At 39.0% G+C, this 15,122-nt stretch overlaps 1 protein-coding gene across 4 annotated transcripts in view; it reads right to left on the reverse strand.

The window, feature by feature from the left end:
• The window catches only part of DOCK4 (dedicator of cytokinesis 4), a 410,395-nt gene that overhangs the window by 168,416 nt on the left and 226,857 nt on the right, over positions 1 to 15,122 (reverse strand). For all 4 annotated transcript variants that reach the window (XM_037888663.2, XM_037888655.2, XM_043549556.1 and 1 more), the window contains exon 13: positions 1,484 to 1,609. In XM_037888663.2, the coding sequence (XP_037744591.1) occupies positions 1,484 to 1,609 (126 nt within the window). The remainder of the gene's footprint in view (positions 1 to 1,483; positions 1,610 to 15,122) is intronic.

A 15,122-nucleotide genomic window follows, 5' to 3' on the forward strand; every position in this document is an offset into this window, starting at 1 on the left:
ACTCATACATGAGCAATAAGCTGCAGATACTTCCCTTACTGGGAATTATCTTGTCCTCAGTAAAACTACACCCACTGTTGTCATTTATATAATTTTTAAAATATGTTATTTATTTTAAATTATGGAACACCCCACACCAACACACCAAGTAAATACAATTACATAGCAGTCCATAATATTTAAATTTGACTCTTCTATTAACATACATGTAAAATTGATATTTACATTGTGTTGTCTAGTCATTTGGTATGTTTTGCTAAATATCGCAATGAAACTTCCCAAATATTTACACAACAATCATAAGATTTTTTTATTAACCTACAGATTCTGTACATCCAAATGCTGAATTTAAGTAATCTGAAATACGGATGCTGAATACCAGATATTTTAACAGGTAGTAAAAGCATAAGAATGGTTTATCAACTGCCAGATTTTAGACACTAATTCAGGAAGCATGTGCTTAAATCCTATTGACTTAAATTCCAATTTAAATCATATTGAAGTGCATTCCTGATTTGGAATGGATTTAAGCATGTTCTTTCTTGAATTGGGACCTTGATTTGCCTCTAGTTTAACTGTTGAAGAGTGCAAGGATACAGCTTTATAACAGGCAAAGGAGTCCCTATTAACAATCCACAGTGAGTCATGAGGACGATTTATACCACTAGCACATTTCAAGGTTTTTGTCAGTAACAATATCCAAGTAATAATGTTTCAGGTCATTATGGTTTTAAGTATGGTTTTCTTTCAAAGAGATATTGACTATATAAATTCTATTTTTAAAATGGAATTTAAAAAAAAAACTTTAAAAAAATTGTATTTATTTTGTACAAACAACCGATCATTAGGCTAAACCAGAGAAAATTGTGATCAACATCACCATCAGTTATTTTACTATGTTCACACCTCCACATTCATATTAATCCTTTATCCAGCCTTTCTTAACACCTGTTTAATCACATGCTGTTAAAAATACCATTTAATTTTAATAAAACCTCTGAGTACCACATACCATCTGCATCTGTGCAGCGACTTATCTGCCCCTTCTTTTTCACCAACTATACACACAAGAGACTGGTCAAAGTGTCATACGGGAAGTGTCAGCCAAGTTACATGAGCCTTTATTTTGAATGGCAGCTTTTAACAACAGCCCCTAAAAACTCCACTGATCACATCGTACTTTACTTAGAGCCTGATAGTCCACTGCATTTCATCCTATTTAATCATTTGCACTTGTACAAAGTTAGGATTAAATTTTACCAAATCAACAAATTACTAGGCATAGGCAGAAGTGACTTCCAAGGCATGGAAAAAAAGACCATTTTTTAAACTTGAATTTCATTAATGCCAACAGACCTCTTTTTAAAGTCCTAGTGGGCTGACATCTGAGAATTGTTGAAGTACAGAATTTCTTTGGAAAGGAATCCAAAATTAAATGATTTCAATTTTTTTTATTTCTTTCTTATTTTTCTTTTTAACCTACCAGGCATGATAATATTGGAAAAACCCAGCTTTCTTGTTATTGATACCCCATGAGTAAACATGGATGTGTAATCTCTCCTAATTTGTTCAATGTCTCCATGAAACAGTTGAAGAGAAACTGCCAGACCTGGAAATGAAGAGAAGAAATAAGAGACATAAGAATGGTATAATGCAACATTATGTCTAAAATCCATTCAAACATTTTGTTTCAAACAGAAACACGGTATTTAATATTAGAAGATTTACATAATTCATTATGATCTTTCTCATTCAAAGGTCAATAACTCTAAACCATCTCAGAAGATGTATGCATTTGGGAAGGGTAAACGTTGTACAAAAATCCTCCATGTAGAGCGCCAGGTAAGCACTAGACAGCCATCCAGCCATACACAAGCAGTATCAAGGTGGCTACCATTGGTCTGTAACTGAGGCAATTACAGCAGCTCAAACCATAGACAAGCAGATCTAATAAGTCCTTATAAGAATGCACTGGGACGTTGCACTCCATATGTTTTATGAAAATTTGCTTATGAATGTGAATATAATGTAACTGGAATACGCTTTACGCAAAAGGTCTCTTGTAAGATATCATAACAAAGGTTATAACCTACTGAATATATTCCTCCTATTTGTATGTATGTATCATTCTTGTATCTGAAGCTAGAAATAGGAAGTATAACCTTAAGGTTGTATTGTAATTATGGAAAGTGTGGGCCATTAATGGTAGAATCTTGATGGCTCCCATTGACTAGGACAATTGGCTGTGAATATGTTTATTTACCTGCAAGCCTTCCTGTGTACATGTGGGCCAGCCTGTGGGTAATGAAGAATGAGGTCTCACAGGACATGTGACCATGTCACATGATACTGGAATCCATCTTAAATCTGGTACTTTTCCATTTAGAAAGGGGGGTGGGGGCCGAGAGAGACAAAAGATTCCCGCCTTGTGCCAAAGCTATAAAAGGGAGTAGAACAGAACAAAGGGGGCTGCCAGTCATGAGAATACCCCTGCTTTCCACCTTAGATGTCTGCTGGAACTAACAAGGACTGTACCAGGGGAAAGGATTGGGCCCAGACTAGGAAGGAATCTAGTCTGTGAAAGAAGCTTATTGGAACATCTCTGAGGGTGAGATTTTACCTGTAATCAGTTTCTTAATGTATTAGACTTAGACTTGCGTGGTTTTAGCTTTATGTTGCTTGGTGACTTACTTTGTTCTGTCTGTTACTACTTGAAACCACTTAAATCCTACTTTTTATACTTAATAAAATCACTCCTGTTGATTAATAAACCCAAAGTAAGTGATTAATACCTGGCGGAGCAAACAGCTGTGCATCTCTCTCTATCAGTGTTATAGAGGGTAGATGATTTATGAGTTTACCCTGTATAAGCTTTATACAGAGTAAAATGGATTTATTTGGGGTTTGGATCCCATTGGGAACTGGGTATCTGGGTGCTGGAGATAGGTGACCTGTTGAGCAATTTTTGGTTGAAGTCTGCAGCTTTGGGGTGTGGACCAGACCTGGGTCTGTGTTGCAGCAGGCTAGAGTGTCTGTCTCAACAAGGCAGGGTTCCGGAGTCCCAAGCTGACAGGGAAAACGAGCTGAGAGCTAACTTCAGGTGACAGTCCCAAGGGGTCTCTGTGACCGAACCCGTCACACGCACTTCTGGGAAATGTCAATTAGTAATACTCTGCTGAGACTTAATCTTTTTATTTGCTTATTTATCAAACCAATCACCACCTAGTCTTACAAAAAACTAGAATTCAGTGTGTGTCTTAAAGCAGTAGGACAAATGCATCACTCTCCCCTTTGCCAATAGGTAGCCGCGTGTTGGAGAGCCCAAGAAAAAATGCACATATTAGAAAAAAAATTAAGGTGCAGAGTCACAAAAATACCCATCTTGACAAAGGTTCTACAGAGGTATTTCTATAATTAAATAATGTTTTTATCATGACATGTCACAAAGGTATTAGAATATTCATCAAAATAAAAAAAAAGCTCTGATCTCAACATTTACAAAATAGGAAGTCACAACGTTATTCTTGAAAGGCATTAGTTGTCTAAGAAAGTACTATACAAAGGGAGAAAAACTACATGACTGCTTGCAGTGGTCCTGAAAATTTAATAGAAAAGCAGATGCAAACAAAATACTGTCTTGTCTGATACAGAGCAAAAGGTATAGTGGTTTTGAAGGTGACTACCTAGTGGAGGAATGTGGGAGTCTCAATGAGCATCATTAGGTATGGCTACATCACCAGTGCACTCCTAATCACAGCAAAGCTTAGGAAACTCTTGCCATTAAAACCAAAAGCTCAAGGTAAATTAGAAGAACAATGTAAGAAAACCAAGTCCTGCTACTTTTCTGCTTAAACACAACATTGTATGTTGAACACACTTTAACTCTCATAATGGCTAAAGTTATAAACAATCATTTTTTCAGTATGTTTGATTCACTCTAACAAAGGCTCCGTTCTGTGTCTGCTGGAAGACATGATACTCAAGGGTTAATGAGTATAATATATTACTCCCCTTCCAATGAAATAATGGTTCTCGAAGAAAGGAGTGTCTCACCTTTGATAATTTCAGTATACAATGTAACTGGAAGCACCAGAATAATTTCATAGCTGAAATTAACAAAAAGGATATGTTTGCTTTTTGGTAATTTCAATATAATCATTGAGACAAGTGTCAGGATGATACAGTTTGTAAGGATTAATCCTCCCTGATCTCAGCCATACTTGAACTTATTTTGTGTGTCAACAGACACATACAGATGCAGACAGGGACAAATTCCTGACCTACATTAATAAGTGGAAACAAGCAGATAAACCTAAAAAGGAAGAAGAAACTTAGAAGATAAAGGAAGGCACAATAAATAAATAAATAAATATACACACATATGACAGCAGGGCCATCATTCTGTGGGATTAGGAAGAAATTTCCCCACTGAACAATTTATGTTGTAACTGATCATTTTGTGGTTGTTGCACCATTGCCTAGAAATCTGGTATCAGCTACGGTCAGTCAGAATACTGGACTAGATAGACCACTGGTCTAATCCAGTACAGAAATTTTTTATCTTTCTTCTGTAGTTTATTATTTACAATAACAATTTATTATTTTGACGAAGTGTCAGCTACATGAAGTAGCGCCTTTGAGCGGGCAATTTTCGATAATATTTATGCAGTGTTGTTGTAGTTGTGTCGGTCCCAGAGAGACAAGGCGGGTGAGGTAATATCTTTTATTGGACCAACTTCTGTTGGTGAGAGAGACAAGCTTTTGGGCTTACACAGAGCTCTTCTTCAGGTCAGCTCTGTGTAAGCTTGTCTCTCTCACCAATAGAAGTTGGTCCAATAAAAGATATTACCTCATCCGCCTTGTCTCTCTGGGACCGACAGTTGGACAAATAAAAGATATTACCTCATCCACCTTACTCATTAATATTTATGGTAGTTCATTTTGCTATCAATGAGTGACTAAATCCCTCAAAGTAAAAGTGCGCTTGCACCTTAGGTTGTTACATCTCGCTAAATAGCAAATGGTTAATATGAATATGTTCAGCTCACCAACGGGCCTTTTCATTTATTTTGATTTCATTTGCAAATCACCACCACAAAAGACTGATGACATCCACTCCACTTCTAAGGTACTGCTCCCATTCACAACAAAGCTCCAGGTATTGGTTGTCTTGGTCATAGACATTTGTTCTCTAGGAACTGTACAGAGATGACCAACTAATTCCATATAAGCAACTGAACAGCTGTGAAGGGGTAATGACTTTCAGTTACCATCAACCTGGAGCACATGACAAACCATGACCTAGAGACATAAATTTTTAGCCTCTTACCAAAACCTCATTCTTTTTATATATTAAGAAATATTTCACTAATTTATCAAAGATTTTTTTAAAAAAATTACAATGTTGTCTCCCAGAAAACCTAAGAGATATTTGCCATGAACCCAGATCACATCAAGTAGAAGAACGGTGCTAAAAATAATCAGATATTGTACACTGCTGTGTGTCATGTAATGCTGTTATCCTCCCTAAACATTTTAAATGAAAGTTCAAGACCTTGAATCCAATTAGCATATAAAGATTTCTGCAATCTTTCTTTTTCATTTATCTCACAGATTTGCTTTGGAGAACTCTATTTTGCTCATAAAAATTAGATGTTAAAAACTATCAATGGCAAAAGCAGTTTTAACCTGGAAATGGAACTGATTGTCAAAGGAGTGTATACACTGTCTCCTGCAAAAGAAGACACGTACAGCTCTGTGTTTCACAGAGTTCACTGTTTAAAACTGAAGGAATCCTCTTCTGATCTACAAAAGCTTAAAGAAAAACTCTCTAAGGCATCTATCATTTAGACACATACCAAGATATATAATTCAATATTTTTATTTTGTGTAGCATCTTTCATATAAACTGTACCCCAAAATATATTAGAATTAAATAATGCAAAAGATAGTTTATAGACACATAAATCATGTACTATATGTGGCAAGAGATTTTAAAAACAGTAAAGACATTGGATGGTAAATATATTCAAATATGCAGTAAATGCCAATGAGAAAGAAAAAAAATAAGAGGCATAGACAGATGGGAGGAAAATATGTTTTAAGATAAAATCTGAAAAAAGGAGCGACAAGGCAGAGAGATACAGGTAGGTCAAATGGAAGAATTCTAAAGGACAAGTGTAGTAAGCTTATACTAGGGGACTCAGCTGATAGATGAGAAGAGGAAGTAGAAAGGTGAGAAGAAAGAGGAAATATTAGCAAGGTAAACTGTAACACATCCATGGAGAATTTTAAACACAAGGAAGGCAATTTTGAACTAGTTCACTGCAATTAATGCATATGAAGACAGAAGTGACACGAATATGGTGTAAAGGCAAACTGAAGCATTATGCATAGGCTAGAGAGCTGAGACTTTTAGGGTACGTCTAACACTGCAGCTGGGAGTATGCCTCCCAGCTTGGGAAGGCAGACAACCCTAACTCTGCTCAAGCCAGAGCACTAAAAATAGCAATGGGGATGTTGTGGCATGGACAGCACCACAGATTAGCTACCCAAGTATAAGCCTGCCCACACCCCTGGGTTCATACTCCGGTGGCTAGCTTGTTTATAGCTCTCAGCTGCAATGTAGATGTACCCTTAGAGCAGGGGTTCTCAAACTGGGGGTCATGAGGTTATTACATGGGGGGGCTCGCAAGCTCTCAGCCTCCACCCCAAACTCCGCTTTGCCTCCAGCATTTATAATGGTGTCAAAGATATAAAAAAGTGCTTTTAATTTATAGGAGGGGTGGGGGTCGCACTCTGAGGCTTGCTTTGTGAAAGGGGTCACCAGTACAAAAGTTTGAGAACCACTTCCTTAGAGGTTAGAGGTAAACAAATTGCAACAGTGAAGGCAAGAAAAAAATAAGGCATGAATGAGGATTTCAGAAGGAGAGTCATAGAATCATAGAATATCAGGGTTGGAAGGGACCTCAGGAGGTCATCTAGTACAACCCCCTGCTCAAAGCAGGACCAATCCCCAACTAAAGCATCCCAGCCAGGGCTTTGTCAAGCCTGACCTTAAAAACTTCTAAGGAAGGAGATTCCACCACCTCCCTAGGTAATGCATTCCAGTGCTTCACCACCCTCCTAGTGAAAAAGTTTTTCCGAATATCCAACCTAAACCTCCCCCACTGCAACTTGAGACTATTACTCCTCGTTCTGTCATCTGCTACCACTGAGAACAGTCTAAATCCATCCTCTTTGGAACCCCCCTTTCAGGTAGGTGAAAGCAGCTATCAAATCCCCCCTCATTCTTCTCTTCTGCAGACTAAACAATCCCAGTTCCCTCAGCCTCTCCTCATAAGTCATGTGTTCCAGTCCCCTAATCATTTTTGTTGCCCTCCGCTGGACTCTTTCCAATTTTTCCACATCCTTCTTGTACACAGTACTCCAGATGAGTCCTCACCAGTGTCCAATAGAGGGGAACGATCACATCCATCGATCTGCTGACAATGCCCCTACATATACATCCCAAAATGTCATTGGCCTTCTTGGCAACAAGGGCACACTGTTGACTCATATCCAGCTTCTCATCCACTGTAACCCCTAGGTCCTTTTCTGCAGAACTGCTGCCGAGCCATTCAGTCCCTAGTCTGTAGCGGTGCATGGGGTTCTTCCATCCTAAGTGCAGGACTCTGCACTTGTCCTTGTTGAACCTCATCAGATTTCTTTTGGCCCAATCCTCTAATTGGTGTAGGGCCCTCTGTATCCTATCCCTACCCTCCAGCATACCTACCTCTCCTCCCAGTTTAGTCTCATCTGCAAACTTGCTGAGGGTGCAATCCACACCATCCTCCAGATCATTTATGAAGATATTGAACAAAACTGGCCCCAGGACCGACCCTTGGGGCACTCCACTTGATACTGCCCGCCAACTAGACATGGAGCCATTGATCACTACCCGTTGAGCCCGACAATCTAGCCAACTTTCTATCCACCTTATAGTCCATTCATCCAGCCCATACTTCTTTAACTTGCTGGCAAGAATACTGTGGGAGACCGTGTCAAAAGCTTTGCTAAACTCAAGGAACAACACATCCACCACTTTCCCTTCATCCACAGAGCCAGTTATCTCGTCATAGAAGGCAATTAGATTAGTCAGGCATGACTTGCCCTTGGTGAATCCATGCTGACTGTTCCTGATCACTTTCCTCTCCTCTAAGTGCTTCAAAATTGATTCCTTGAGGACCTGCTCCATGATTTTTCCAGGGACTGAGGTGAGGCTGACTCGCCTGTAGTTCCCAGGATCCTCCTTCTTCCCCTTTTTAAAGATGGGAACTACATTAGCCTTTCCAGTCGTCCGGGACTTCCCCGGATCGCCATGAGTTTTCAAAGATAATGGCCAATGGCTCTGCAATCACATCCGCCAACTCCTTTAGCACTCTCGGATGCAGCGCATCTGGCCCCATGGACTTGTGCTCGTCCAGCTTTTCTAAATAGTCCCGAACCACTTCTTTCTCCACAGAGGGCTGGTCACCTCCTCCCCATGCTGTGCTGCCCAGTGCAGTAGTCTGGGAGCTGACCAATAAGTCAAGGCAATAAGATATATGGTCAACATAGCTGAAAGTTGTGATAAGTTGATTTACAAGCATGGGAGAGAAGAGGAGGAGATGCCTCTAAATATTTAGCTGAAAAAGTTGATGACAAAGCCATAGCTTTAAGTATCAGGGGGAAGCTGTGTTAGTCTGTATCCACAAAAACGACGAGTCCGGTGGCACCTGAAACGTGCCACCAGACTCCATGTTGTTTCCATAGCTTTAAGTCACTCGGAGAAAGGAGAACAAAGGCATCATAAGATTACACAGTATCTGAACAGTACATTCAATAAGACTAAGAAGGAGAGAAGCAAGATAGAAAAAGCATAGTGGCTGAAATTTAAAATTCATGATTTCCACTCAGGAGGCATCTTAATATAAAGGTGGAACAAACACCAAGGAGGAAGCAGTGTGATCAATATGACAGTAACAATGACAGGAGGGAAACAAACAAACATTAGCACATAGCTCTGGGGGTACTTTAGGAGGATGGACTGCTGCACAGTATTGAAGGAACTAGAATATAGGGTCCTGTTATAACTCAAGTCAGTTGACCGTCAGTGAACTCAAGCCACCACCTTTTATAATCTAGGCACCCCACAGATGTTTGTTCTAGGACATTAACATTTTAAAATGTTATAACTCTAGTTAATTACAACAGGACCTAAAGTCCTAGTCTAGGCAAGACAATGAGAAGCCATGGAAGAAACAAGATTTTTAACTGTAACTACAATATGCTATAGAGTTGTTTGTTTCCATGCTATGGCCAGAGGGCAGGGGCGTGCACAAGGGGGAGCAACTAGGGGCATGTGTCCCCCCGCAATGATTGGCAGGGGCACAGAACTCCTCCAACCCCGGGGCCGCAACACGGGCACAGAGGTCCTCCGGCCCCAGGGCCACAGTGGGGGCACAGAACGTGCCCCTCCAAAAGTGGTCAAATTTAAATTCCTGTGCACACCCCTGCCAGAGAGAAAGTCAAGTTGCATTTTATCAAAATTAGTTTTATGTGGAAGGATTATAAAGATGAGAGAATATTACTTTTCTGTGAAAGGAAGTTTCAGTGACAGGACAGTAATGTGCCAGACTTCAGGTGACGTAGGTTATTAAGAAGAGTGTGGTCAACAGCAGATTTGAGAGAGGTGAGGAAGATACCAGAAGAAAAGGAATGCAGGCATATTAAGAACTTGGGGCATAATAATATGATAATACTAGAATTTCACCTCTGAAAACTTGAGTTTGTTTCTGTCTCAGATCATAAATGCCACGTATCTGATGGCTTCATATCAATCCCCACTAATCTATGTCCCTATCACCTCTCACCCCCACTCCATCCACACAATTATCAGTCAAGTCCAGAGAGGTTCAAAAACTGGAGTGAACCTGTTAGAACTGGAGTGCATTGACAACAGGGTGTTGCAAATTTTACAAAAATCCCTGGAACGGGTCTAGCTCTAGCTAACACAATCAGTATCTCAGTAACACCCCATAAAATATACATAAACGATATATTTGGTATTCTTAGAAAAATGGTCGTTAAAATGTGCAAAGAAACCAACTGATCTGCCTGCAAACAATTAATTCAATTTTTTTTTAAATGATCAAGTATACATTTTTTTTCCTTAAACCAAATCTCTTAGGTTTTTATCCTCTTAATATTTAACACAATAAATGCAAATTAATATCACTCCTTACAATAATCCAGTTGCAAGAACAACACTAAAAATAACATTGTATGGTATTGCAAACAGTTTTTCACACCTGTCACTTCAGCTTCAAGAGATTTCTCCCCATTTAGCTGCATTAAAATTTACCATAGATTATTATTCCCATTCAGAACAGAGATGATGTATAAAATAGACAAGTTACTGAACAAGCGTTCTACATTTTTGTTAGGTCTGTCATTTTACATTAGGCTGGCTCTGATTCTGCAGTACTGATTCCTGTGTGTAACTGTGAAGTGGAGAGAAAGGAAAACTGTATTCATTATGCCCACAGCCTATTCACTTATGTTTGAGGTTTTCTGAATAAAAAGTGTTTACATTCAATTTCTATCCACAAGCAACAGAAACTCCTAGATCATATTAAGAGGAGAATGTCTAGCAGCTGCACAGGAAGCGGACATGAAAAACTTGGACAGACTGCTAACCAGCTCCGCTTGTTTTTTTAGAAAGGTAATAAAATCAGGCATCTGTCCAAACAAAGCTCTCAAAAGATTTTAAAATAACTCTGAAAGCACACAGGTGTTTGCATTTCTGACAGTGTTTAACGTGTCCACATTGCAATAGCACAGATAACCATAAGCACAGTCAGTATCTATCCTGCCAAAAATTAACTGTGTGTCAATTCACTGCAGTTTAAAACAATGGAAAACAGAGGGTGTGACGAACGCTGTGAGTTTTGGTTCACAAAGGAATTTAAAGTACTGTTCAAGTTGGGAAGTGGGAGGGGGAGCCAGCCAACCCCTGCAATTTCACTTGAAGGCATGAGCCTGATTAATCTGAATTATCAAGGAAAAGTCCAACAGCTTTTCCTCTGTTCCCAGCCTTTGATGTCTGAGTGAGGATTCTTCAAATCGCTGGTACAGAAAGGGAGGTTCATTGGCTTCCCAATTACACTTTTGACCACATGGCCTGCAGCTCATAAATTAGCTGAATACTTTTTACCTAAGGATTGGTTTCAACTGGTTTGAGGTTGGATGTGAATACTGTCAAGCCCTCTTAAAATGAAGTAGTTTTTTTCTACTTCTATTTTTTTCTATGTCTTCCAAACCCCACAGATTGATGGCCCTGCTGTCACATGAATGTATATTTATTTATTGTGCCTTCCTTTATCTTCCACGGTTCTTCATGACTTTTTAGGTTAATCGGCTTGTTTCCACTTATTGATGTAGATGAAAACAAAGACTTCCATGCAAGTGGTGTTTCATTGTAACAAGAGTGTATGCCTGGCATTTCTTCACCCTGGAAATGGTGGAGCCTTATTTCACCACCTGTTAATTGCAAGAAGCACTGGCTGATTAGGATCTGGAAGATCATCTTCATAAAGTTCAAGGCCAGAAGGGACTATTAGGATGATCCAGTGTGACCTCTTGCATACAGAGCAAAGGACCTCTCCCATTCAAGCTTTTCTGAGTACATCCCATAGCTTCTGTCTGAGCAAGAATATTTTTTAGAAAAAACATCCAGATTTAAAAGATTTCATATACTGAAGACTCTACCATGTTCCTAGATTTGTTCCACAGATTAATTACCCTCACTGTTAAAAAATTGTGTCTTATTTCTAGTCTGAATTTGTCTAGCTTCAGCTTCCAACCATGGGATCTCAATCTGCCTTTTTGCACTAGATTCAAGAGCCATCTATTATCAGAAATCTCTTCCCCACGTAGGTACTTGTAGATCATCTTCAAGTCACTTAACCTTGACTTAGATGAGCCAATTAGTTAGGTTAGTCTCTCACTGTAAGGCACGTTTTCCAGACCTCAAATCATTCTTGTAGTTCTTTTCTTAACCCTCTCCAATTTTTCAACATCCTGTTTGAAGTGTGGATACCAGAACTTGACACTGTATTCCAGTAATGGTCTCACTAATGCAAAGTTTAGAGGTAAAACCACATTCTTACTTCTACTTGATATTCCTTTGTTTATACATCCAAGAATCTTTTTTATTTTTTTTTTTTTGGCCTCTTAATTACAGCACTGCACCGGGAGCTCATGTTCCTTTTAGTTTTCTACCATGATTCGTAAGTCTTTTTCAGTGCTACGGCATTCCATGATATAGTACCCCATTTGTAAGTGCAACACACATTCTTTGTTCCTAGACATATGACCTTGCATCTGGCTGTATTAACAGTGCCCCTGTTACCAAGTGATCCAGGTCACTCGATATAACTATCTCCAAATCCTGCTGAGAACAGCTGCACATGACCAGATGGATAGGAACTCCTCCTTACACCTCCAATGGATCAGTGGCATCTTTTCTTCAGACAAAGCGGTATTTCACAGGTGATATCACTGCAAACTTCCCTAGAGTTGAGGATCCAGCACATTTTTAAACATTAGTGTCTATCTATCCTATGAGATAAATCTGTTAATGAACATGTTAGCAGACATGTTTTAAAACAAGGCATTTCACCCCAATTTGGGAACCAGGTGGGTTTATTTTTCTATGCTAATTTCAAGAGTAGTATTCTGCTTTCCTTACCTCTACCTTACTCTACTGATTACAGACCTTCCTTTTCTTTTAATGAGAAATACAGTATGTAAAGTCTGATACTCATATTTTATTGTTTGAGATACAAAGTCAAGACATCTGAACTGAACATTAAAATTTAAAATGAGTTTTTATGCATTTTATGTTAACTAAAATCTATACCTAATCTACAAAATACATAAAGTATTTATAAATGTGAGATTGGGTATCTTTCAATTGCAATTAAGATACTAAAGGCCCAAAGGGGAATATCTGCTATTTTCTCCTTCGTTAAGTGAAGCTCTGTCAGCTTTAACATCATCGTACTAGAAATATCATACGAAGCTATTTAACCTCCGCTTATTACTTAAATATTTTGTTTCACATAAAAGTCCAATCAAGATTTAACTGAGACCTAAGGAAAGAGTTAGAAACATATCCCCGCAGCCAAGCAAGCCCAGAGACTTTTGTAATAATTCTGTAGGTATAACCCCTGGAGGAACTAAAACCTTATAGGCATGTTCATTAAACTGATCATTTAAAGCTTCCTTAGTGCTAGCTATTCCTTCAATAGACAAAGTTGAGCAAGTCAGCAGCACTATGCAATAGTAACCAGCAGAATGAATTTGGGAAATGAAAAGGCTTAAAAAACTTCACCAGTAAGACATCACAATTATTGAAAAGCTGGAGAACGGCACGGATGAAAATGGGAATGAGCTTTTCTCATTTTGTAACCTTATCACAAAACTTCAGACTTTAAATTGGGAGCCAGGGCTCGGTAAATCACACGTACAATGCAGTGCGGAGGCACAGTAAGCCATCCAGTGTCGCTATTATGGAGATGTCCCTTAAAATCTCACAAATCTCACATTTTTCACCTTCAGTAGAAGCAAGAAAAAGTGTACTCACAAATACTTAAAAGTGCAGTTCAAGATGAAACCACTCATTATTGAAGCCCATCTCCCCCCAGCAGCCTATTAGTGGAGCCATTCTACATAGCAAGGGTACATTAAATGTATCTTCTGAAAATCACTTTTAGTATACAAGCAGCCTTAACCTTTTTAGGCACAACATGTTGGTATTACCAGAATAACGCAAGGATTGGCTCTCTGAACCTGCCTTGAAGAATTAGTATCATCTTTGTCTCACAGTAATATGTTCCCTTGGTTGACTAGTCTATGGTTTTTCAATATTTATTTTGACTATTCCTGCATTAGTTTATTTGTTGTTAGTTGTAAAGCTATATCTACTACTTGAAAAAATGAAGGGACACAAAGTACTCTAAAAATCCTGTCTAAAACCCGTCAGCTCTAATGTGGCTTTTTTCTCCAAACTTCTTTCTGCAAAGTTATCATTCAAGCTACTTTAGCAATAATTTCCTGGAAAAGTTCTCTATAAATATTCAATCTTGCAGCCTTCACATTTATTGAGAACAAAGAAAGATGCTTTTATGCGTTGTGTACTGATATCAAAACACAATATCTCAGCACTGCTACTACTTTAAATGTATTTCAAATAGCAGTCTTCAGCGACAACTAATTCTTAAACACATCAAAACATCATATACATAATCCCCTTGTCACAAAATATAACGAAGGATTAAACTGGCAGATTAATAAACTCCCACAGAAGTGGCAAGTAATTAAACAAAAGCACTCTACTGTATAAACGCTAGCAATGTGTCAATACAAAATAAGCTTCAGGAGCTCTGTTGACACATCTATGAACCCTGGCAAGAATCGTCAGACTCACTACTGTAGTTCTGTTCTTTTAGCTGAGAAAGAACACAGAGGATAGGTTTCGGTGATTACTCATATGCCCAAAGGGCTATTTTATATGGTGCACTAAATTCTCTTGTCAGGTTTCAGAGTAACAGCCGTGTTAGTCTGTATTCGCAAAAAGAAAAGGAGTACTTGTGGCACCTTAGAGACTAAGGTCAAATAAATTGGTTAGTCTCTAAGGTGCCACAAGTACTCCTTTTCTTTTTGTAAATTCTCTTGTGTCATCCTTTCTATTTAACGAGTATGAGAGGACATCAGAGGGGACAGTTTGGGCTATGGGGTCTCTAGCCAATAGGAGAATGACACTGAGCTATAAGGGTCTGATTCTCTGCTGTATTCTGCCACCTGCATGCCTCTTTATGTCATACAAGGGGTGGAAAGCTGCTGCTCTGGAGTCCAGGAGGTGCCTCATCAGCTGGCCTAATGTCTCTTTATTGATCTCCCCCGCTCCTAGCCCTGTTGTGAGCATCAGGTATGATCAAGGGATTAGCTTTGGTGGAGAAGAGGGGGAACATCTGGAGCACATTGCTCTCCAGTGATTCTCTGCTTCCCACTGCCTATATGTGGTGACTAGAAAGAGA

This window comes from Chelonia mydas, chromosome 1 (assembly GCF_015237465.2).
Source record: "Chelonia mydas isolate rCheMyd1 chromosome 1, rCheMyd1.pri.v2, whole genome shotgun sequence".
In the NCBI taxonomy this organism is placed as follows: domain Eukaryota; kingdom Metazoa; phylum Chordata; order Testudines; family Cheloniidae; genus Chelonia; species Chelonia mydas.